We start from the raw sequence: 18,766 nt of genomic DNA on the forward strand, positions 1-18,766 counted from the left end.
GTAGTTGTGTGCTACACTCAGGTGTGCCATATACCCTTACAATGTGCCCATTAGGTTTTATTCCAATTTTCATTCATCCATCAGGTTATAAAAAAAATGTTAATTATAGCTAACATGATTTAGCTCCTTTCCTCTTTTCCTCCTCCCCTCCCCCAATTTGAATTGAGTTTCTAGATGTAATCTTATACTAGCCGTTTAGCACAGAAATATGTTCTTATTTTAAAAGTAAGTGATTTGAGATGGCAGCAAAACAATGGTCAATTTTTGGTAATCCAAATAAAAGAAAAATATGATTAGCATTGGTAAGCTTAAATTTAGCATTGGGGTCATTACATTTTCCATGGGTAAAGTACAAGACACAATTATCACAATTAAGAGATCTCAGCAAGAGTTCTAACTCTTCCCTGGTCAGCGAGCAAGGTAGGCTTTCAAAGTACCTTTAAAAAGGGCACTTTAGGGAAAATGCAATTGGCTAAGCCAAAACTTGCCTTAACAGTGACTAAAGAGTAGTGGGGTGCTGGAGGTGTCTCTCCTCCCCACTGGCAGCATACGACACACCAGGGAACTTGTTAAACATGTAAACTCTCCCACCTACACAATCAGAAACTCTAGTGGGAACTCCCAGCAATCTATTTTAACTAGTCCACCAAATGATTCTGACTTAAGGACTACCATGGAAGATTCTACAGAGGTTTCAAGTGTGAGACCAAACACAAGATGCCCAATTCTGTGTGTGCAAGCCATTTTCATTTTTGCTGACCTAATCTATTACAATTACCCGTCCCTTTTTGTAGGCAGCGCAAAGAGGAGGACCTTGTTCAAACACACTCTGAAAACGTCCTTAGGTAGGTCTAGTGGAAAAGTCATCTGTTTCTTGTATGTTACCACAGCAACAGTGACATGAAGCGTCATTTATTCTTGTAAGAAAAGTCTCCTTTGCAGGGAACATTGAGGATTTATAGAAGGATCACTTTATCCCAAGGAAACCAAATTCAGGAAAAGCAAATACAGGAAACTTAGCCTTGAAGGCTTCCATATACACCTTTACAGCCCACATTCTAAGTGAACACTAATTATAGCTACCTAATATGGAAAACATGCGTCCTAGAAAAATCTCTACTGTCTGCTCTGAAAGACATCATTTCCATGTAATGGAGAAAAGGAACATCTTACTTCAGTCTTCCTCCTGGTCCTGCAGTCCTGAATTTCACAGGGAAGGTGGGACCTGTTTCACCTCCACCCATCCTTAATACCACCTCCTGTCCTGGAGCATCTTCCCTTAGGTCCACAGTCGGTCCTCACTTTTGGGAAATGTCATAAAAATAAGGTTTATCTCTGTATTATAAAACCCATTTCTGTATCATAAAATCAGTTCCATTTTGTGTATAGCCCTTATTTTTATAGTTTATAAATAGCTTCCATATTTACCATGTCATTTGATTCTCATAATAGCCTGTGAGTGTTTATAATTTTGTTACTCCCACTTTACAGACAAGAAAACTGGAACTTAGCACTGACCTCAATAACTAACTAGTCACTGAATATTAAAGAGGAGTTACAAATGCTTTGCATAAAACATTAAATAATTCATGATGTCCAAAAGAACTCTCAAACTTGCTTGAGTATGTCATCTGCCAAGTGATATTCACCAGAAATCACCCAGGTAGGTGTTTAGGTTGGGTGGTATTCTTTTGGTTTAGGAAGGGTGGACAGTAGGAAGACGAGATAAAATAAGACAGACAAACTCTCCCAGCTACAGAACTCACTTAACCTGCAATGATGTCTGGAATTCCGTTGGGGTTCAACATAACAACAATGATGATGATGACGCTAAAATTAATTAAGCTCTTACTATGTGCCAAGCACTATTCTCATACATTAAATATACTCAATAACCCTATTAATATCCCTATTTTACAAATGAGAAAAACATGGCACTAAAATTACACATCTTGCTCCCTGGGCACAGGGAGGTCCTGCAACTTTCAAGTGCCGCCCCTGTGAGGTCTGCCTGCCAGTGATGGAAACTGACATGGAAGGGAACAGCCCCCCAACCTGGATTATACTTCCAAAGTTGCCATTTGGGCAACAATCTTCACCTTCTCTCACTCAAAACATAATCAGTGCTCAGGTTCCAAGTAATCAAGCGTTGAGTGACACTCCAAACAGCCAATCCTTATCAGACAATTCCTGCAAGGTTTTCTAGATCTTGGTTAGTGATGGAACACTGGCTAATTTGCCTGGAACTGCCTTCAGCTACTTAAGAAAAATTAGAGAGGAAAAGCAGCTTTGGAGGAAACATGCAAATTAAGGATGTATGTGGGAGGCAGCAAGTTCTAGTAAATGCCCAGAGCTAATGGCTCTGATTTTTCTTTAAAGAAATATAAATAAAAAGGAGTCTTCACTGGCGTAACTTACTCCTGTCTTTTTTTTCCTCTACTTTTTTCAACTGCTAACCAGCTTTTCATATTATCAATATTTAAATTTACACATTTTAAAAAAAGATAAAGATCAAGCCAAAGAGAACATTCCTAGGCAAAAGAGAAAAATGACGTTCTGAATGAATATAGTCTTCGTGGGCAAGTATACTACCATCATGGGGTTTGGGGTTGGAGGGACAACTTTCCAAAGGCTTCCTCAAATTTGCTTACCTTCTTCGCTTCCTGCCTCTACTTTTCACTGATAACCACCTTGAAATCCTAAAAGTTCAAGAAAAGACCCACTTTAACAGCAAGCTCCAGAGACTATACTGACCACGAACTGAGTGACTTTTCATGTCCACACTTCTTCCATACGCTTTAATAATCCCGGTCCAACTACTTACAAACCCGCGGACCCCGTGTGCTTCACTTTCCTCTTCTATAAAATGGGGATGATACCTTCTTCATCAGGGTGGTGTGAAAATGGGTTAACAAACGTAAAGCACTTAGAATTCTCCCTGACAAGAGTAAAGGGTTCCACTGGCTATTATTATTATTTACTACTATTGTTTGCAAAAAACTTATAACAGAGAATCATATCCAGGAGGCTTCCACTGTATCGTAATGTTTTATTGCTTTTCAGAAATTTTGAAATCAAAACAACCGTCGATACACAGAAAAAAGGCAGCTCTTGGGAAAAGTGGGGGGTGGGGGGGCGGTGTAGGGAGTTGCCCATAATCTTGTCACCTGTTGGTAAATTTCAGGTGATGGCGCAGCTGCGAACGTCGGGTTCCACCACTGTTCTGTAAGAGCCAGACTGCAGACGGGCTCGCGAACCCCAGGGAATTGTACGGGGAACTGAGTGAGGCTGTGGCTCCAGGCATGTTAGGGAAGGGGATCCGTGGCATTCCACCAACTCTAATGACCTTGTAGCAAGCAACACGCTTTACTAAACTCAGGGGATACCGACGGAACAATTCACTTCTTGAAAGGCTGAAGCAATAACCGAGACATCTGGGCTGTTAATCAGTTATCTCAACCAGAGAAAGATCCGGCTTCACAAGGGGCGGGCAGAAGCACGCCGGGAGGCGCACGGCGCTGCGCCCAGGTTCCCTTACAGACCAACCCGCGAACTTCACTCTTGAAAAACGCACCCGTTCGGCAGACCCCACTCGGGTATATAGGATTTAACTTCCCCGCCCCTCCCCCATCCCTCGTTCCTTTCCAAGAACAAACTCGAAGGAAACTGGCAACGCTGTCCAGTCTAGAGTTTCACTCCTGCCCTCCTCTGACACTGAAACTACTCCTCCCAGGGAAGTTTAATTAAAAGAACAATTAATCCGCACAAAAATCTAAGATCCACCCCAAAGCTTAAAAGCCCTTAAAGTTAGAAGATTGAGGGCGCCTCTGCTGATCGTGAACATCTCTCCGTCCCCGGGGCTCAGGGTAGGCAGGAAGGAAAAGCCAGCAGGCGAGACCCGGCCGGAGGGTCGCACTCCGTCTGCTCGCCACCGCCGCGGGTGAAGACAGGCTCGGAGGCAGCCAGGTAAGTAGGTGGGTGTGGGCATGTGTATGCACAGACACACGGCCGCGGCAGATTAAAGTTCAAGCCCATTCACACATCGCTTCCCCTTCCCAGGCGTTCCCACGAACAGCCCAGGCAGCCACTTTCCGGGGACAGCCTGGGCGCTAGACAGTCCCTCTTTTTGTAATTTTTAGGGACTCGCCTTGTCTCCCTGGCGCCAACCCATTTAAAGCATTAGCCTCCCTTCTCTCGCCTAGGCCGGCGCAGGAAACCCCGGGAAAAGAGAAAAGGAGAGAACAGGGGAAAACGGGCGAAGGGCGCGCAGCCGGCAGCGTACGTACCCAGCGCCAAGAGGGCGAGGTGTCCAGCCGAGGTGACCATTTTACGGGCGGGCGGGCGGGCAGCAGGCGCTCCAGCCTCCTGCCCTACCTGCGGTGCCCGAGTGGCGGAGCGGCGCCGCGGTGCGGGGGAAAAAGGCGCCGGAGAGACAGGGCCGGCCCCCGGCGCGGGCGGGCGGGCGGAAGGAGGACCGAGCGCCTCTCTGCTGGCACACACCCCGCAGCGATACCGGCCCGGCGGAAATAGGAAGGCGGTTGCCGTCACCTCCCCACCACTCGGCAACCTGGGCACGGCCGACCCCCCTCCCGCCCCAATGGGGGTGCCCCCCTAAGGGCACTGGGGCTGGGGGGTTGGGGCTGGGGGCGGAGACGCTGAGCGCACCAGCGGGGCGCGGGCGGCAGGGCGGGGCATCCTGGGATCCCCGAACAGGGCAGCAGAAGCCGGGCACCAGGGCAAAGGAAAAAGGCAGGAAGGGCCTGACTTCAGACACTACCCTCAGATTGCCAGCGCAGTGCGGCCGCCGACTCCAGTGTGCGAGGTCAGAGGCGCCTGAGCGTCCCGGGGCGCAGTGGCAGCTTCTAAGCTCTAGGTGGCGGAGCGGAGCCGCCCGGGTGCCGGTCACCTGCACCAAGGGCGGCTCCAGGGCCTCTCTGGGGCAAGGAACTGGGGACACGGCCAGAAAAGGGCCGACGGGCTTTGTTGCCCACCTGCCCAGACCTGGCCCCGAGTCCAGTAAAGTGTTCCCTAGAATCAAGCAAAGAATTTGTTAAACCAGGTTTCCACCCGTAGCCTCATCTCCATCAATTCTGGGGATGCCTGTTGCCTGGGCACAACCACCCAGTGTCCCCAAAGGGGCCATATTGTTAAGATCAGTGAATCTTCATACTTCTGGCTTGTGGCTGATGATGAAGATGAGTCTAGGAGGAATCTGGTTAAATACTCCACCACCACTACCCCCACCCTGTCCAGTGTGTGTGGAGAGAGGGTTGTGTGGGCCAGAGTCACCTGGATGGCCTTTTCAGGATCTGTGGCTTTCAGCTGATCCCTGGTGCTGGAATTTGGGGAGGCAGTGGGAACAAAAGGGAAGACAATTCTGGGCGCAAAACAGAAGAGCCATAGGTTCTTTGGGAACTGTCCACAGAGGACAGTACACTCACGGAGTCAGTGACCAGTCATAGTCTCTACATGCCTGGAGCTCACCAACTGGCCCTCTTCTGCCACCTTTAGACTATTTGGATGACCTGCTCCGAGATAGACCCACTCTCCTAGGATATAGGGGAGTGTTGGGTGTTGGGAATCTCTTGCTGTTTCCTTGGCAGGAGGAGGCTCAGGCTCTCAGGGTTGACTTGCCAAGTTTGTTTCATATGAGGAGAGGAGCCAGGGTTTCAAGAAGGAAACACCAGGCCATTGGTCTCAACATTCCATCAGGAAACACCAGTATAAAGGGATTTTGAAAAGGGTGTAAATTTACATTGATGAATCATTCCTTTCAATACATTTGTCAGAGGATACCTTTGTTCTTTTAACCCCTAATAACCCTTAATGAGCCACAGGGAGAGCGGGTTTTTTTCTCCCGTTGGGGATCCGACTCTGTTGTTTGGGCTAGAGTACACTCATAGCTCACTGTAGCCTCCAACTCTTGAGCTCAAGTGATTCTCCTATCTCAGCCTCTCAAGTAACTGGAAATATAGATATGTACTACCACACGTAGCCAATTAAAGAAAACCTTTCTGTAGAGATGGGTCTTGCAATGTTGACCAGCTTGGTCTCAAACTCCTGGCCTAAAGTGATCCTCCTGCCTTGGCTTTCCCAAAGTGTTGGGATTATAGGCATGAGCCACAGTACTTGGCCTCAAGTAGAGTGTTATGGTAAATTCTGGAGTATCTCTTTCCCTCATTCCACTCAGGCAGGTACAGGACACACATGTACTTGCTAGTAGGTTGTCCCTAACTTCCTTCAGCATCCAGGTCCACTTCCTTCAGGGTGGTCTTGACCTGTTCTAGTGGCTTTCCTGTCTTCTCCTAAACTAGTTGGTCTAAGCTGCAGGAGGGACCTCTCACCTTGCTTCCTCCTGGGACTAAGGCTGAAGGCTGGCTGCTCGCCCACAAGCGTCCAGTTCAGCAGCTTCCTTTTCTCTGCTCTCTGCCCACACACCAAGTTAGGGGTGGAGGGAGGAGCAAAATCAAGCCAGTAAGCATGTCCCCTTCAGAATTGGAAAACCTATTTAATCAAGAGATAATGTTCCACCTTGCAGACTAAAGAGTACTCAAATCAAAGTACATTCTAATATTTGAAAATCATTAATTCTCCCCCAAGAGTTTTAAAATTTGGTCCATATATGCAGTTTTAAAACCTTCCAATTCCTTCAAGTCAAACATATAATTGGGGATGGTTTCTTTTTTTCTAAGTTCATTTTTTGTGTGTGTGTGAACTGAACTAAAATGATTTTTGCATGATTATTCACAAAACTAGGAGGAAATCTAATATCCCCAAACTGTTGGCACTCTGGCTTTGGCTTTTTATATATCTCATTTAATCCTCACAACAACCTTATGAGACAGAGCCTATCTCCCTTTTATAAGAAAACAACCAAGATTGGAGAATTTAGTAACCTGCTCAGAATCACACAGTCAACAAGTGGCAGGGCCTCATTTTGAAAGCAAAATGAGCTAGTTCCAGGGCTCTTGTGTTGGCATCTATGTTTTGCTGCTTCAGTTTCCACATTTTTAATAAGGAGAATGCCTAACTCATTAGGTTGATGTCAGCGTTAAGTGCAAGAATTTATTTGCGTGCTTCGCACAATGTTTGATGTCAACAAAGCTAGCTATTTTTTCAAGGAAAAAAAAACCCTCAGTGGATACACCTTCCCTTCTCAGTTCCCACCATTATCTTTATTTTCATATGAGTTCATTCACCTGGGCATATGCATGTGTGTACACGTGCACACCCCTTCCTTTAGGAAACAGTATCACCGGTAAATAAGAAGCTATGAATTTTTTTTCTCAGCTCGTGGAGTGAGAAGAATGAGGAAAAAATTACAAAAGGCAATTGAGAGCAAAGAAATCATTTTCTCTAAAGAGTGGCACGACATTTTTGTATTTTAGCAATTCAGAATACCTTGCTCTTTGAGCTGAGTGAAATTCCAGCTGTAGCCCCTTGAAGCGGTGTGGAGACTCAGGTGTTCCGTCACCCTCAGACACTGTGCCTGTCCCTGGCCTCGGAAGCTCCTGTTTCTCCCTGCAAGTAGAAGCAGATGAATATGTGGCCTTCCCACTAAGACTAAGCCTTGACTGCCTTTGCACACACTTGCGGCAGCTGGCTTTGAGCTCAGTATAATCTTCCATAGCAAGCCAATCATTGCCTCTCCTCCCTGTGCAAACAAGAGAATTATGTTCTGTTCTACGGAGAGGCCAGTGTAATCCCACTGTCAGTTTTCCCTTCCTTTCTTCTACATACTTATTACAGGCGGTTAAAGAGTCCCCTTCTTCACTGTAATCAGCCTCCCCCTCCTTTCTGATTCATTTGTGGAAGTGATTGTGGGGCTATAAGCACCAGCGTCTTCACTGAATGATTCCGGACAGCTGAGTTTGCTGTTTAGCTAGGCAGTTACCCAAGATACTAATGAGTAAACAGTCCAGACATTCTTAGGGAGGAAGCACAGCCATGGGCCACAGCACTGAAGGAATTACAGTTCCTTCGGACAAGCAATGGCCAAGCTGAGTTAGTTGGTTGCAGTGGACAGGGTGGGAGCTCAGAGGGAAAACAGGAAAGGGCTTCTGGCATAGTAGGAGGGCAAAGGTCACATTTCATCTGTGTGTGAGAAAGAAAAGTTTTGTAAAGGACTCTGGAGAACTGTGTTAAGGGATTTAGAAAAAGAAATGTAATCCAAAGTAAGGTGTTTTCCAAGAATCAGCCTCCTCTAAGGCCTCAGCTATTAGTGTGTTGCTTATCTCTAGTGAAAGAAAAACGTAGGAAACCTTATGCTGAGCTCATTTTTATACAGTTTTCATCGCCAGCATAATGAGTGGGGTAAGAAGCAATAAAAGGCATTTGCTTTGTCCTTGGTTACCTGGGTGATGTTCATGGCCTGTGTTGTCCAAAGACTGGTCTGACCTTCTGCTTAACATCTTCCTTCCCCCAGCTCTACCTTGTGAAAGCACATGCACTAAGTTTGAATCCTTCCTAAAAGAGCATGGATATTTGTTCCACCCAACTTTCCTGATGCTTTGGTTTGCTTACAACACTTGTCACAACCAACTTAGGAACATTACCGGGTTCCTTGCCAGAGGAGATATCATAGAGTGGCTCTAAAGCCCAGTATTGAAGTCTGGAGGTTGTTGGAACAAGCAGCTGCATATCCCAGTCAAGGTGCTAGGTCAGAGTCTCTAGGACTCGGGGTCACCAGATGGTGGCCACAATGAAGGACATCACATAGTTCACGGATTTCTAGATGACTAGGATGCAGCAGAAGTGCCCAGAGGTTCAGCACAGCTGACCTCTAACAGTCCCACCAAGCATGCTTGGAGGTGGGGATACTGCTCATTCATCTCTGTCTCCGCTGTCTTTGCTGCTATCCCTCAGCAACCTCAACCATACAGCCAGGCGCCCTGCTGAGACTGGAAGATTGCCTTCAGAATTTTCCAGAGTGCCCACAGGAAAACCCTAAATCAAATGCCCAGACATCCTCAGGCAAATGAGCCTAATAACGCTGAGGGAAATAGATAGTATTGATCAAGAGAAGCAAAAGAGAGATAGGAAAAAGAAAATACAAAGGAAGCAGAAATCAAAGAACTATACAGAGTGACAAAAGGACTTAATAATTATTTTTCAGAAATTCTCCCTAAGCTTAGAGGAAAAGGAAAAAAAAAAAAAAGAAAGCTAAGATATGAGACAGAGAAAGACAAAGCCAGGATATCCAAAATATTTTTAAAGGGGAATCTCAGCGCAGAGCTGAGAACACAGACAGTTCTTAGATCCCATGACAGGAGGGGTCAGTGATGAGAGGAAGAGGCATTACAAATAGGTGTGTCTAAAGAGAGGGTCTTATTTCAAGAGACTATGAAAAGCCCAAGGACAGGCTTCTATTCTGCGACAGACGCCCAGATCCTCACATTGGATTTCTCATCCTGCCTCCCTTCCAGACTCCCATAGAAGAACCAAAGGAAAATAATGGTAGGGGAAAATCTGTCATTGTTCAAAACTGAAGGATTCCACCCCCATACCAGACGTTTCAAGGAATTTCTGTAAGACTTGATGTAGACGAAACTAGTTTGAAAAGAAGGTTTGACAACCTTCAATTCTCTTCATAGAAGAAAAAAGCCTTTTGAGGGAGGGAATTGCCCACCCCCCCTTTTAGAACACAGTAATGCCCCCGAGTTGTTTGTGACAAGGGCTGCAGGCAAATGTAAGCCACAGGAAAGGCAGGTGGGGCCAATCTCCATCCTCCTGAAGCATCTAGACAGTACCGGGCACTGGGGTGCACATGCAGCACATTTGGTGTGGGGTCCACATTTGGTGGCTTGGCACAGAGAAAACATTGCCAAGGTGGGGGCAGCTACACAGGCTCCCAACTAGCTTTGAGCATTTGCAACTCTCAGGGTAGAGAAACTCTTCAACATGAAAGTGAAGCTCTGCTCTCTGGGGAGTCTCCTACAGAGACTCTTGAAAGTGCTCTTTGGGGGGATTGCTTGAGCTCAAGAGTTCGAGACCAGACTGAGCAAGAGTGAGACCCCTTCTGTACTAAAAGTAGAAAAATTAGCTGGGAATTGTGATGGGCACCTCTAGTCTCAGCTATTGGGGAGGCCGAGGCATGAGGATCACTGGAGCCCAAAGTGTTAGAGGTTGCTGTGAGTTATGATGTCACAGCACTCTACCCCAGGGCAACAGAGTAAGACTGTCTCAAAAAATAAAAAAAAATCATTCTCTCATCGATTTAGTCCACACGTGCCCATCGCAAGCCTCTTGTGTTCCAGGCATTCAATAATGGACAAGTAAAGCATTTTCTGCCTTGTGCAGCGACTTAGGCAGAAGAATCAGGTCCCAACTTAAAAAAGAAAAAAAATCATCACTGACATTTGCCACATAAATATCAAAAAGCAGCATCCATGGAATTTTAAGGGGAAATGATTGAGACACAAAATTCTGTTTCTTACCAAGATATTTCAGATGAGAAGCTATAAAAAGTGAACCATTTATGTGCCCCCCAACTGAAAAAAATAAAAAAGAATCCACAGAAAATATTTCAGCCATGCCAATAAACTCAATAATGTAAAATCAATGCCAGTGAATAAAAAAGCAGTAAAATTGAATGTTGAGCCCAATTCGTGATTTTTGACATATAGCAGCACTCACTGTCAGTTGCAATGGAGTGGACATTTTCCTTTCATTCCTGCTAACAGAATCCCAATTTTTTTGATTGACAGAATGCCTTGGCTCACAGAATGAGGCAAGAGAGTCTTTTGGCCATTGCTGATGGTTGGCCTGGGGGTAGGCATGTGACTAAGTCTGGCCAAATGTGCAGGGGAGTGTCTGTTAGGTTTCTAAAGAGGGCAGGGAGGTAGCCTGAGTTTTGTTCATGCCTTGAAGTTGGTTGTCTAAGGATGAAATATCTGGAGTGTGGCATCCATCTTGTGACCATGAGGAGACCAGGATCATCTGAGAGATCCCCACCACCACCCTGGCATTGAAGAGCTGCTGAAACAGCTGGGCCTGCTTCCTTCATACTCATTTCTGTATGGTATCATTAAATGTCCTTCATGTCTGAGATGTGGAAGATAATTCTAAAAAGCAAATACATATACATAGATTAGGAGTTGGGATTAAATAATAACAGTCTAAAGGCCCAAATTATTGTCATAGAAACTGGGAGGACAGGGTGGCCTAAGAGAAGGGAAAGTAAAAATGTGCCCATTTTCTCATGTTTCATTAAGAAGTAATAGCTACTGTGAAATTCTTTCCTCATATATTTTTTAAATGTAAAGATAACTACCGGTAGTAATAGAATAAAAAGAACATGTAACATCCAAATTTCTAAAGGGAAAAAGGGAGGGGGAAAAAAGGAAGAGAAAGATTGCATGTGATATTAATGTAGCAACAAGAAAAAAATGAGGAAAATTCCAAGATGTGGAAGCTGGGAAACATATATATGATTAGATGGTAGAAGTAAGCACAAATGTATCTATGTTCCTATTAAACATGAATAGGAAGAGCCATTTAAGAAACACGCGTAATAGTGATACGAAAAGTAAAAACCATTGCCCAGTAAATGCAAACCAAACAAAATCTGGGGAGGTAATACAGTTATGAGAGAACTGAAAGCTGCAGCAAAAATGAAATTCATGTATAAACAATGATTTTGGTGAAAAGTGTTAAAATAGAAGGAGAACTACAAGGACCAATGACAGTCCCTTTGTGTTGGTAGATTGTAACATTAGCAGCATGCCCTGTGTAGTTCCCTCCCACACAGAGTCTAAGTTGGACAATGTGACTGACTTTGCTCAGTGGCACATCAGTAAACAGAATGGTGCACTGGGGCTTGTCCTCCTGGAATGTTTCTGCACCCCAGGCAGCAGCCCAGTCTAGTTTACTGGAGGACGAGAGGCCACGTGGAGCAGAAACAAGCCCCCACTCTGAACCCAGCCCCCACCCACCCACCCACTAGTTCACTGTAAGTGAACTCAGGCAACCCACAGAATTATGAGAAATAATAAAACATCGTTGTTTTAAACCACTGAATTTTAGTGTGGTTTGTTTGCAGCAACAGATAATGGATGCACTTTATCAAGCCTGAGCGTCTCTTTGTCTACAGCACCTTACAAAGATAAAGATTAAGCAAAGTTATGATTAATTGGAATAATTTTTCTAATATAATTACACATATACAAGAATCAAATTTTTCTATTTATAAAATAAATACATTCCACCCGAGTATCCTTAGAAGATTTTTAAGAAATTATGATATAGCTACTCTCAAAACTACTAAGATTTTTCTAAGAAGAAAAAACTTTAAAGCCACTGACTATAACACAGCTAAATTAGAACTTTTTTTTTTTTGAGGCAGAGTCTTACATTTTTGCCCCCGGTAGAGTGCCATGGCTTCATATAGCTCACAGCAACCTCTAACTCTTGGGCTTAAGCGATTTTCTTGCCTCAGCCTCCCAAGTAGCTAGGACTACAGGTGCCCGCCACAATGCCCAGCTATTTTTAGAGATGGAGGTCTCACTCTGGCTCAGGCTGGTCTCCAACCCATGAGCTCAGGCTATCCACTCTCCTCAGCCTCCCAGAGTGCTGGGATTATAGGTGTGAGCCACCTCACCAGACCCAAATTAGAACTTGATAACAAAAGGACAACATAAACATTCAATTACTTAGGAATACAATTTTTCCCTTACTTACTCTTAAACCAAAGAGAAAATCTAAACTCTGCTGTAAAATAGTTACGAGAACACAAATCCAAACACTGGGATTCAACTAATGCTATATCAAGAAACAAAACTAAATAAAGTAACAATTTCACTAAAATAGAGAAAAAGAATGAAGTAAATCTAAGGAAGGCAAAAATATGGGATCACAGTTAAATCAGAAATTAGTTGATTAAAAAATGCAACAGTTATAAGAACATTTTTTAAAGGAACAATAAAACCGTGACAAGACTAATTATGAAGAACAGTGAAAAAATTTTCAATGTGCCATGTTGGGAATGAGAAGTGGGATAGAGCATGTGTGGAAAGGTTATTTTAAGTATAAGAAGATAGTATGTATAATTCAATGTTGACAAATTTGAAAATCTTACTAAAATGAAACTGTAATTACCAAATTGACCAGAGAGGAACTAGAAAACTTGAAAAGACTTAACAATCAGAGAAGAAAAGTAAAGATTGTTAAGTAATGATTTCATAAAAGAATCCTCCTTCATAGACTTATACAGTGAATTCTTTTCACTCAAGGAATTTAATGTTTTTTCTCTCTCTCTCTTTTTTTTTTTGAGACAAAGTCTTACTCTGTCACTCTTGGTAGAGAGCTATGGCATCACAGCTCACAGCAACCTCAAACTCCTGGGTTCAAGCGATGCTCTTGACTCAGTCTCCCGAGTAGCTGGGACTGCAGGTGCCTGCTGCAACACCCGGCTAATTTTTCTGTTTTTAGTAGAGATAGGATCTCTCTCTTCCTCAGACTGGTCTCAAACTCCTGGGCTCTGGGGATCCACCCACCTCGCCATCCCAAAGTGCTAGGATTACAGGCCTGAGTTACTTTACTGCCTAGGGGGAATTTAATGTTTTTTGCTGGTTAAAATGTTTCAGAACATAAAACATGATGGAAATGGCCCCATTCCAGGTTTTGCAACGAAAGCAACCTGATATCCCAAACTAACAAAATTAGCAAAAACGAAAGGGGGAGGGAACCCAAACTTACTTAAGAGTGTAGATGAAAAAAGGTAAATAAAATGATAGCAAATCAAAACCAGAATGTTATTAAAAGGAATACACTAGGCTCAGCGCCCATAGCACAGTGGTTACAGCACCAGCCACATACATCGAGGTTGGCGGGTTCAAACCCAGCCTGGGCCAGCTAAACAACAATGACAACTGCAACAAAAAATAGCCAGGCATTGTGGTGGGCGCCTATAGTCCCAGCTACTTGGGAGGCTGAGGCATGAGCATCACTTAAGCCTAGGAGTTTGAGGTTGCTGTGAGCCATGATGTCATAGCACTCTACCAAGGGCGACATAGTGAGACTGTCTCAAAAAAAAAAAAAATACACTAGTCTCGACCCCTGTAGCTCAGCGGCTAGGGCGCCAGGCACATACACAGGAGCTGGTGGGTTCAAATCCAGCCTGGGCCTGCCAAACAACCAAAAAATAGCTGGGCACTGTGGCAGGCACCTGTAGTCTCAGCTACTTGGGAGGCTGAGGCAAGAAAATCGCTTAAGCTCAAGAGTTTGAGGTTGCTGTAAAGCTGTGAGCCATGGCACTCTGCCCAAGGGTGACAAAGTAAGAGTGTCTCAAAAAAAAAGAAAGAAAAAGAAAATAAAACAAAAAAGAAGACACTATGACCAGGTAGAGTTTGTTCCAGTAGTTCAGGTAATGTTTTATTCATATAAACCATTCTATTTTTAAATCAAAGATAAAACTTATCATTTTCTTTTTCTTTCTTTTTTTCTTTTTTTCTTTTTAGAGACAAGCTCATTTTGTCACCCTCGGTAGAGTGCCATGGCGTCACACAGCTCACAACAACCTCCAACTCTTGGGCTTAGGTGATTCTCTTGTCTCAGCCTCCCAAGTAGCTGGGACTACAGGCACCCACCACAACGCCCGGCTATTTTTTTGTTGCAGTTTGGCCAGGGCCAGGTTCGTACCCACCACCCTCGGTATATGGGGCCGGCGCCCTACCCACTGAGCCACAGGTGCCACCCAAAACTTACCATTTTCTTTCTAGTGGCTGGAAAAGTTCTTTTTACCTAGAAATAGGATACTTCATGAATGTGAGCAATACCTCTGTCAAATCAGCATTGATGAAATTCTTCATATTAAATCATTAAAAGTATTCTTTTTATTATTATTATTATTAAATCATAGCTGTGTACATTAATGCAATCATGGGGCACCATACACTGGTTTTATAGACCATTTGACATATTTTCATCACACTGGTTAACATAGCCTTCCTGGCATTTTCTTAGTTATTGTAGTTATTGTGTTAAGACATTTATATTCTACATTTACTAAGTTTCACATGTACCCTTGTAAGATGCACCACAGGTGTAATCCCACCAATCACCCTCCCTCCGCCCATCCTCCCTCTCCTCCCTCTCCCCTTTCCCCCTATTCTTAGGTTATAACTGGGTTATAACTTCCATGTGAAAGCCATAAATTAGTTTCATAGTAGGGCTGAGTACATTGGATACTTTTTCTTCCATTCTCAAGATACTTTACTAAGAAGAATCTGTTCCAGCTCCATTCATGTAAACATGAACGAGGTAAAGTCTCCATCTTTCTTTAAGGCTGCATAATATTCCATGGTGTACATATACCACAATTTATTAATCCATTCATGGATCGATGGGCACTTGGACTTTTTCCATGACTTAGCAATTATGAATTGGGCTGCAATAAACATTCTGGTACAAATATCTTTGTTATAATGTGATTTTTGGTCTTCTGGGTATATACATAGTAGAGGAATTATAGGATTAAATGGCAGATCTATTTTTAGATCTCTAAGCATTCTCCAAACATCTTTCCAAAAGGAATGTATTAATTTGCATTCCCACCAGAGTGTAGAAGTGTTCCCTTTTCTCCACATCCACGCCAACATCTCTGGTCTTGGGATTTTGTGATATGGGCTAATCTTACTGGATATCTCAAAGTAGTTTTGATTTGCATTTCTCTGATGATTAAAGATGATGAGCATTTTTTCATATGTCTGTAGGCCGTGCGCCTGTCTTCTTCAGAGAAGTTTCTCTTCACTCCCTTGCCCAACCTGCAATGGGATCACTTGTTCTTTTCTTACTTATACGTTTGTGGGGTTTTCTTGCAGTTTTTGGCCAGGGCTAGGTTTGAACCCGCCATCTCCTGCATATGGGGCCGGCGCCCTACTCCTTTGAGCCACAGGTGCCACCCATTGAAAGTATTCTTATTACAGGCAGGAACCAAACAAGGATACTAAGTTAACCACAATTAATTAACATTTTCCATGCAATCTGATTTGGTGGTGAAGACTCTTAAGATTTTTTTTTTTATTTATTTTTATTGTGACTCTTAAGATTTTTTGATACTCATTACCTTTATCTATTCTTTCCCCACTGATTTGAAATAATACCTTTATCGTATCAATTTTTTTTATATTCTTGGTTTCAACCCCCCACCTCAGCTTTATATTCTATAGTAATGATTTGTTTGTCTGTCTTTGTCCCCCCAACTTCATGCTGTACAGCTATTTTAAATTTCTCTCTCACACACACATCCCAATTGCCCTTTAGAAAAGTCTTAACCAATTAACATTCCTAACAGCTCTGTGATAGGCTGTTTCCAACTATGGGTATCTTTCCCGAGCCAATTAACATAAATTGCTAATTCTTTGGATTACCCACACCTTGGAGAATCTAATGAAAACTATGAATTGTCTTTCCAGCCCCCCATATATGTCTATATTTATATATATCTCCCAAATTGCACATTATTAACAGTGTTTGCAGACTCTCTGAATGTATGCATGGTCCCCCAGGTTAACAACATCTGAAGTAAATGTTCTTCTGTATTCCAGCACTTTTATATTTCACCCTTTAATCCAACTGAAATTTATTTTGATGACTTTTTATAATACATCCCTAAAAAGATGTAAGTATGATCCAAATGTTGTCTCTCCCTCCACAAATAGGTTACTGTGTATGTGTAGTGAATAGGAGGCTATGAGATATACCAAAGTGTTTCAGTACCATAGTAGTAAAATCGAGTGATTCTTTGTCTAGTCTCCTCTGCTTTTCTTTATTTTAATTTTCACAATGAATATATTTCACCTTTGTAATAAGAAACAGACTCATTGCTTTCAGAAAGAAAGACAGTGAGGATAGTTTGGTGGTTATAGAGCTGCAGGGAATTAGAGTTGGGAGAGTTTCCCTTCGTTGGTAGAGATAGAAATGAGTAGGGTCATGGAGAGATGAAGTTTGAACGTCAACTGTTTGTGCTGCTGCACCAGCCAGGGCAGGAATCTGCACCCATCTCACTGCGGGGACACAGGCGCCTCAGTGTGTACTGGGGCCTGTGATAGCCCGGTGCTGTTCATTCCTAGAACAAGGGCCCTGTGTCTTCCACTGTCCAACACAAAGGACAGAGGTCCCCTGTTTACTTTGGATTAGAAATGTTCAAATGAGAGACAGCAAAAACATTTGAGTTTTCTCTCTTTTCACTTTCTTACAAAACAACAAATTGTAGGAAGTCGGGGATTTTTTGGCATCTTCTGTGAATAAAAATCAGACTAGATTGCTAAGACAGCCTTAAAGAGCTTCCCTTGTTTACTATGTTTGTTAGATTTATGGCTTAAAGCTACTTCTTTACCCCTGAATTGTCTATTCATTTCCCAAGAAAATGGGGCATTCCCAATTCCTTGGTCAGCCAAGAAAATGGGGCATTCCCAATTCCTTGCCCTTTTGTCATAAGCTCATTATAGGTTGGAAGCACCCACATAATCATGAACACACTCCTCCTCCCTCCCTCGCATCCAACTTCCCATACACTGGAATACTCCTTTCATTCAAAGCCCCTCCTCTTACAAAATAAAACCTACAGTGGGATGGAAGTTTTATCAGATATAGGAGTCTTTGAATTATAAAAGTCAAGGTGGTCCTATGTTGAGAGACTGTGCCTGAGACTAAAGGGAATGAGACCTTGAAGACCTGGTTGCCTGGTGGAAATTGCATGGACTTGAGTGATGTCTGTGTTCAAATCCTACCTCCGGCACTAACAACTCAAGGACAACTTTCTGAATCTTTCTAATTGTTAATTTTCTTACCTGTAAAATAGAGGATGTTATAATACCCAGTGCAGAGTCACTATGAAGACTAAATGATGTGTAGTAAAGGGTTCAAGTCAGAGCCTGGCACAAGCAAACCACTCTATGCATAGTGGCTGTCATGATTGTTGTGATTTGCAGTTGTCACCTTACATGGAATAGGCATTTAAAATGGTCAATTCAGAAAGATGAGGCTAAACTGGAATATGTATAGGACTGGCAAAGTACAATTTCCCAAGACAGGAATTTTCTGTCTGATGCAGGATTATTCTTGAGTAACTATCATAATATCAGTATTTATCAAAGGAAGTAGATATAGAAATCTTGGGGCTGTCCTCAGAGTCTGACTTGCTCTTCCAGCAGTGTGAGATTGAAAATGGCCACCTATGATGAGAGATGCCCCAGCACGGGTGTGATGTGCACCTGAGCACACGTAACGTGGAAAGGGGAAAGGTGAGCCAGTGAATTCAGCTCCATTTTATCCTCCTCTGCCTTGTCAGTTATAACCTGTTATCAGATATAGAAGTCTTTGAATTGTAAAAGACGTCATTGTAGCAAATATCTGAAGTGACGTTTGTTGTCATATTCCAGATCATGTGTCAACTTGACTGGGCAAAGGGATGCCCAGATAGCTGGTAAAACATTGTTTCTGTGTATTTCTGTGAGTGTTTCAATATGGGATTAGCATTTGAATAGGTACAATAAGTAAAGAAGATCCACTGTCCTTAATGCAAATAAGAATCACCCAATCCATTCAGGGCCTGACTAGAACAAAAAGCTGGAGGAAGGGCAAATTTACTTCTGATTGAGCTGGGACATCCATCTTCTCCTGCTCTCAGACACCACATTCCTGGTTCTTGGTTCTTCAGACTTGAACATGGGCTTATATCATTGACTCCAGTTTTGGGGACTTCAACCTAGGCTCCCCTGGCTCTCAGGTCTTCAGACTTGGACTGGAACTCCACCCTTGGCTTTCC

The 18,766-nt window shown here is 43.3% G+C and overlaps 1 protein-coding gene across 2 annotated transcripts in view; it reads right to left on the reverse strand.

Annotated features, from left to right (window-relative positions):
* Positions 1-4,569, reverse strand: part of TGFA (transforming growth factor alpha) — a 101,655-nt gene extending 97,086 nt beyond the window's left edge. For both annotated transcript variants that reach the window (XM_053589620.1, XM_053589619.1), the window contains exon 1: positions 4,287-4,569. In XM_053589620.1, coding sequence (XP_053445595.1) covers positions 4,287-4,326 — 40 coding nt within the window. In that variant the 5' untranslated portion in view covers positions 4,327-4,569. The remainder of the gene's footprint in view (positions 1-4,286) is intronic.
* Positions 4,570-18,766: the final 14,197 nt, after the last annotated feature.

This window comes from Nycticebus coucang, chromosome 4 (genome assembly GCF_027406575.1).
Source record: "Nycticebus coucang isolate mNycCou1 chromosome 4, mNycCou1.pri, whole genome shotgun sequence".
NCBI classification, from domain to species: domain Eukaryota; kingdom Metazoa; phylum Chordata; class Mammalia; order Primates; family Lorisidae; genus Nycticebus; species Nycticebus coucang.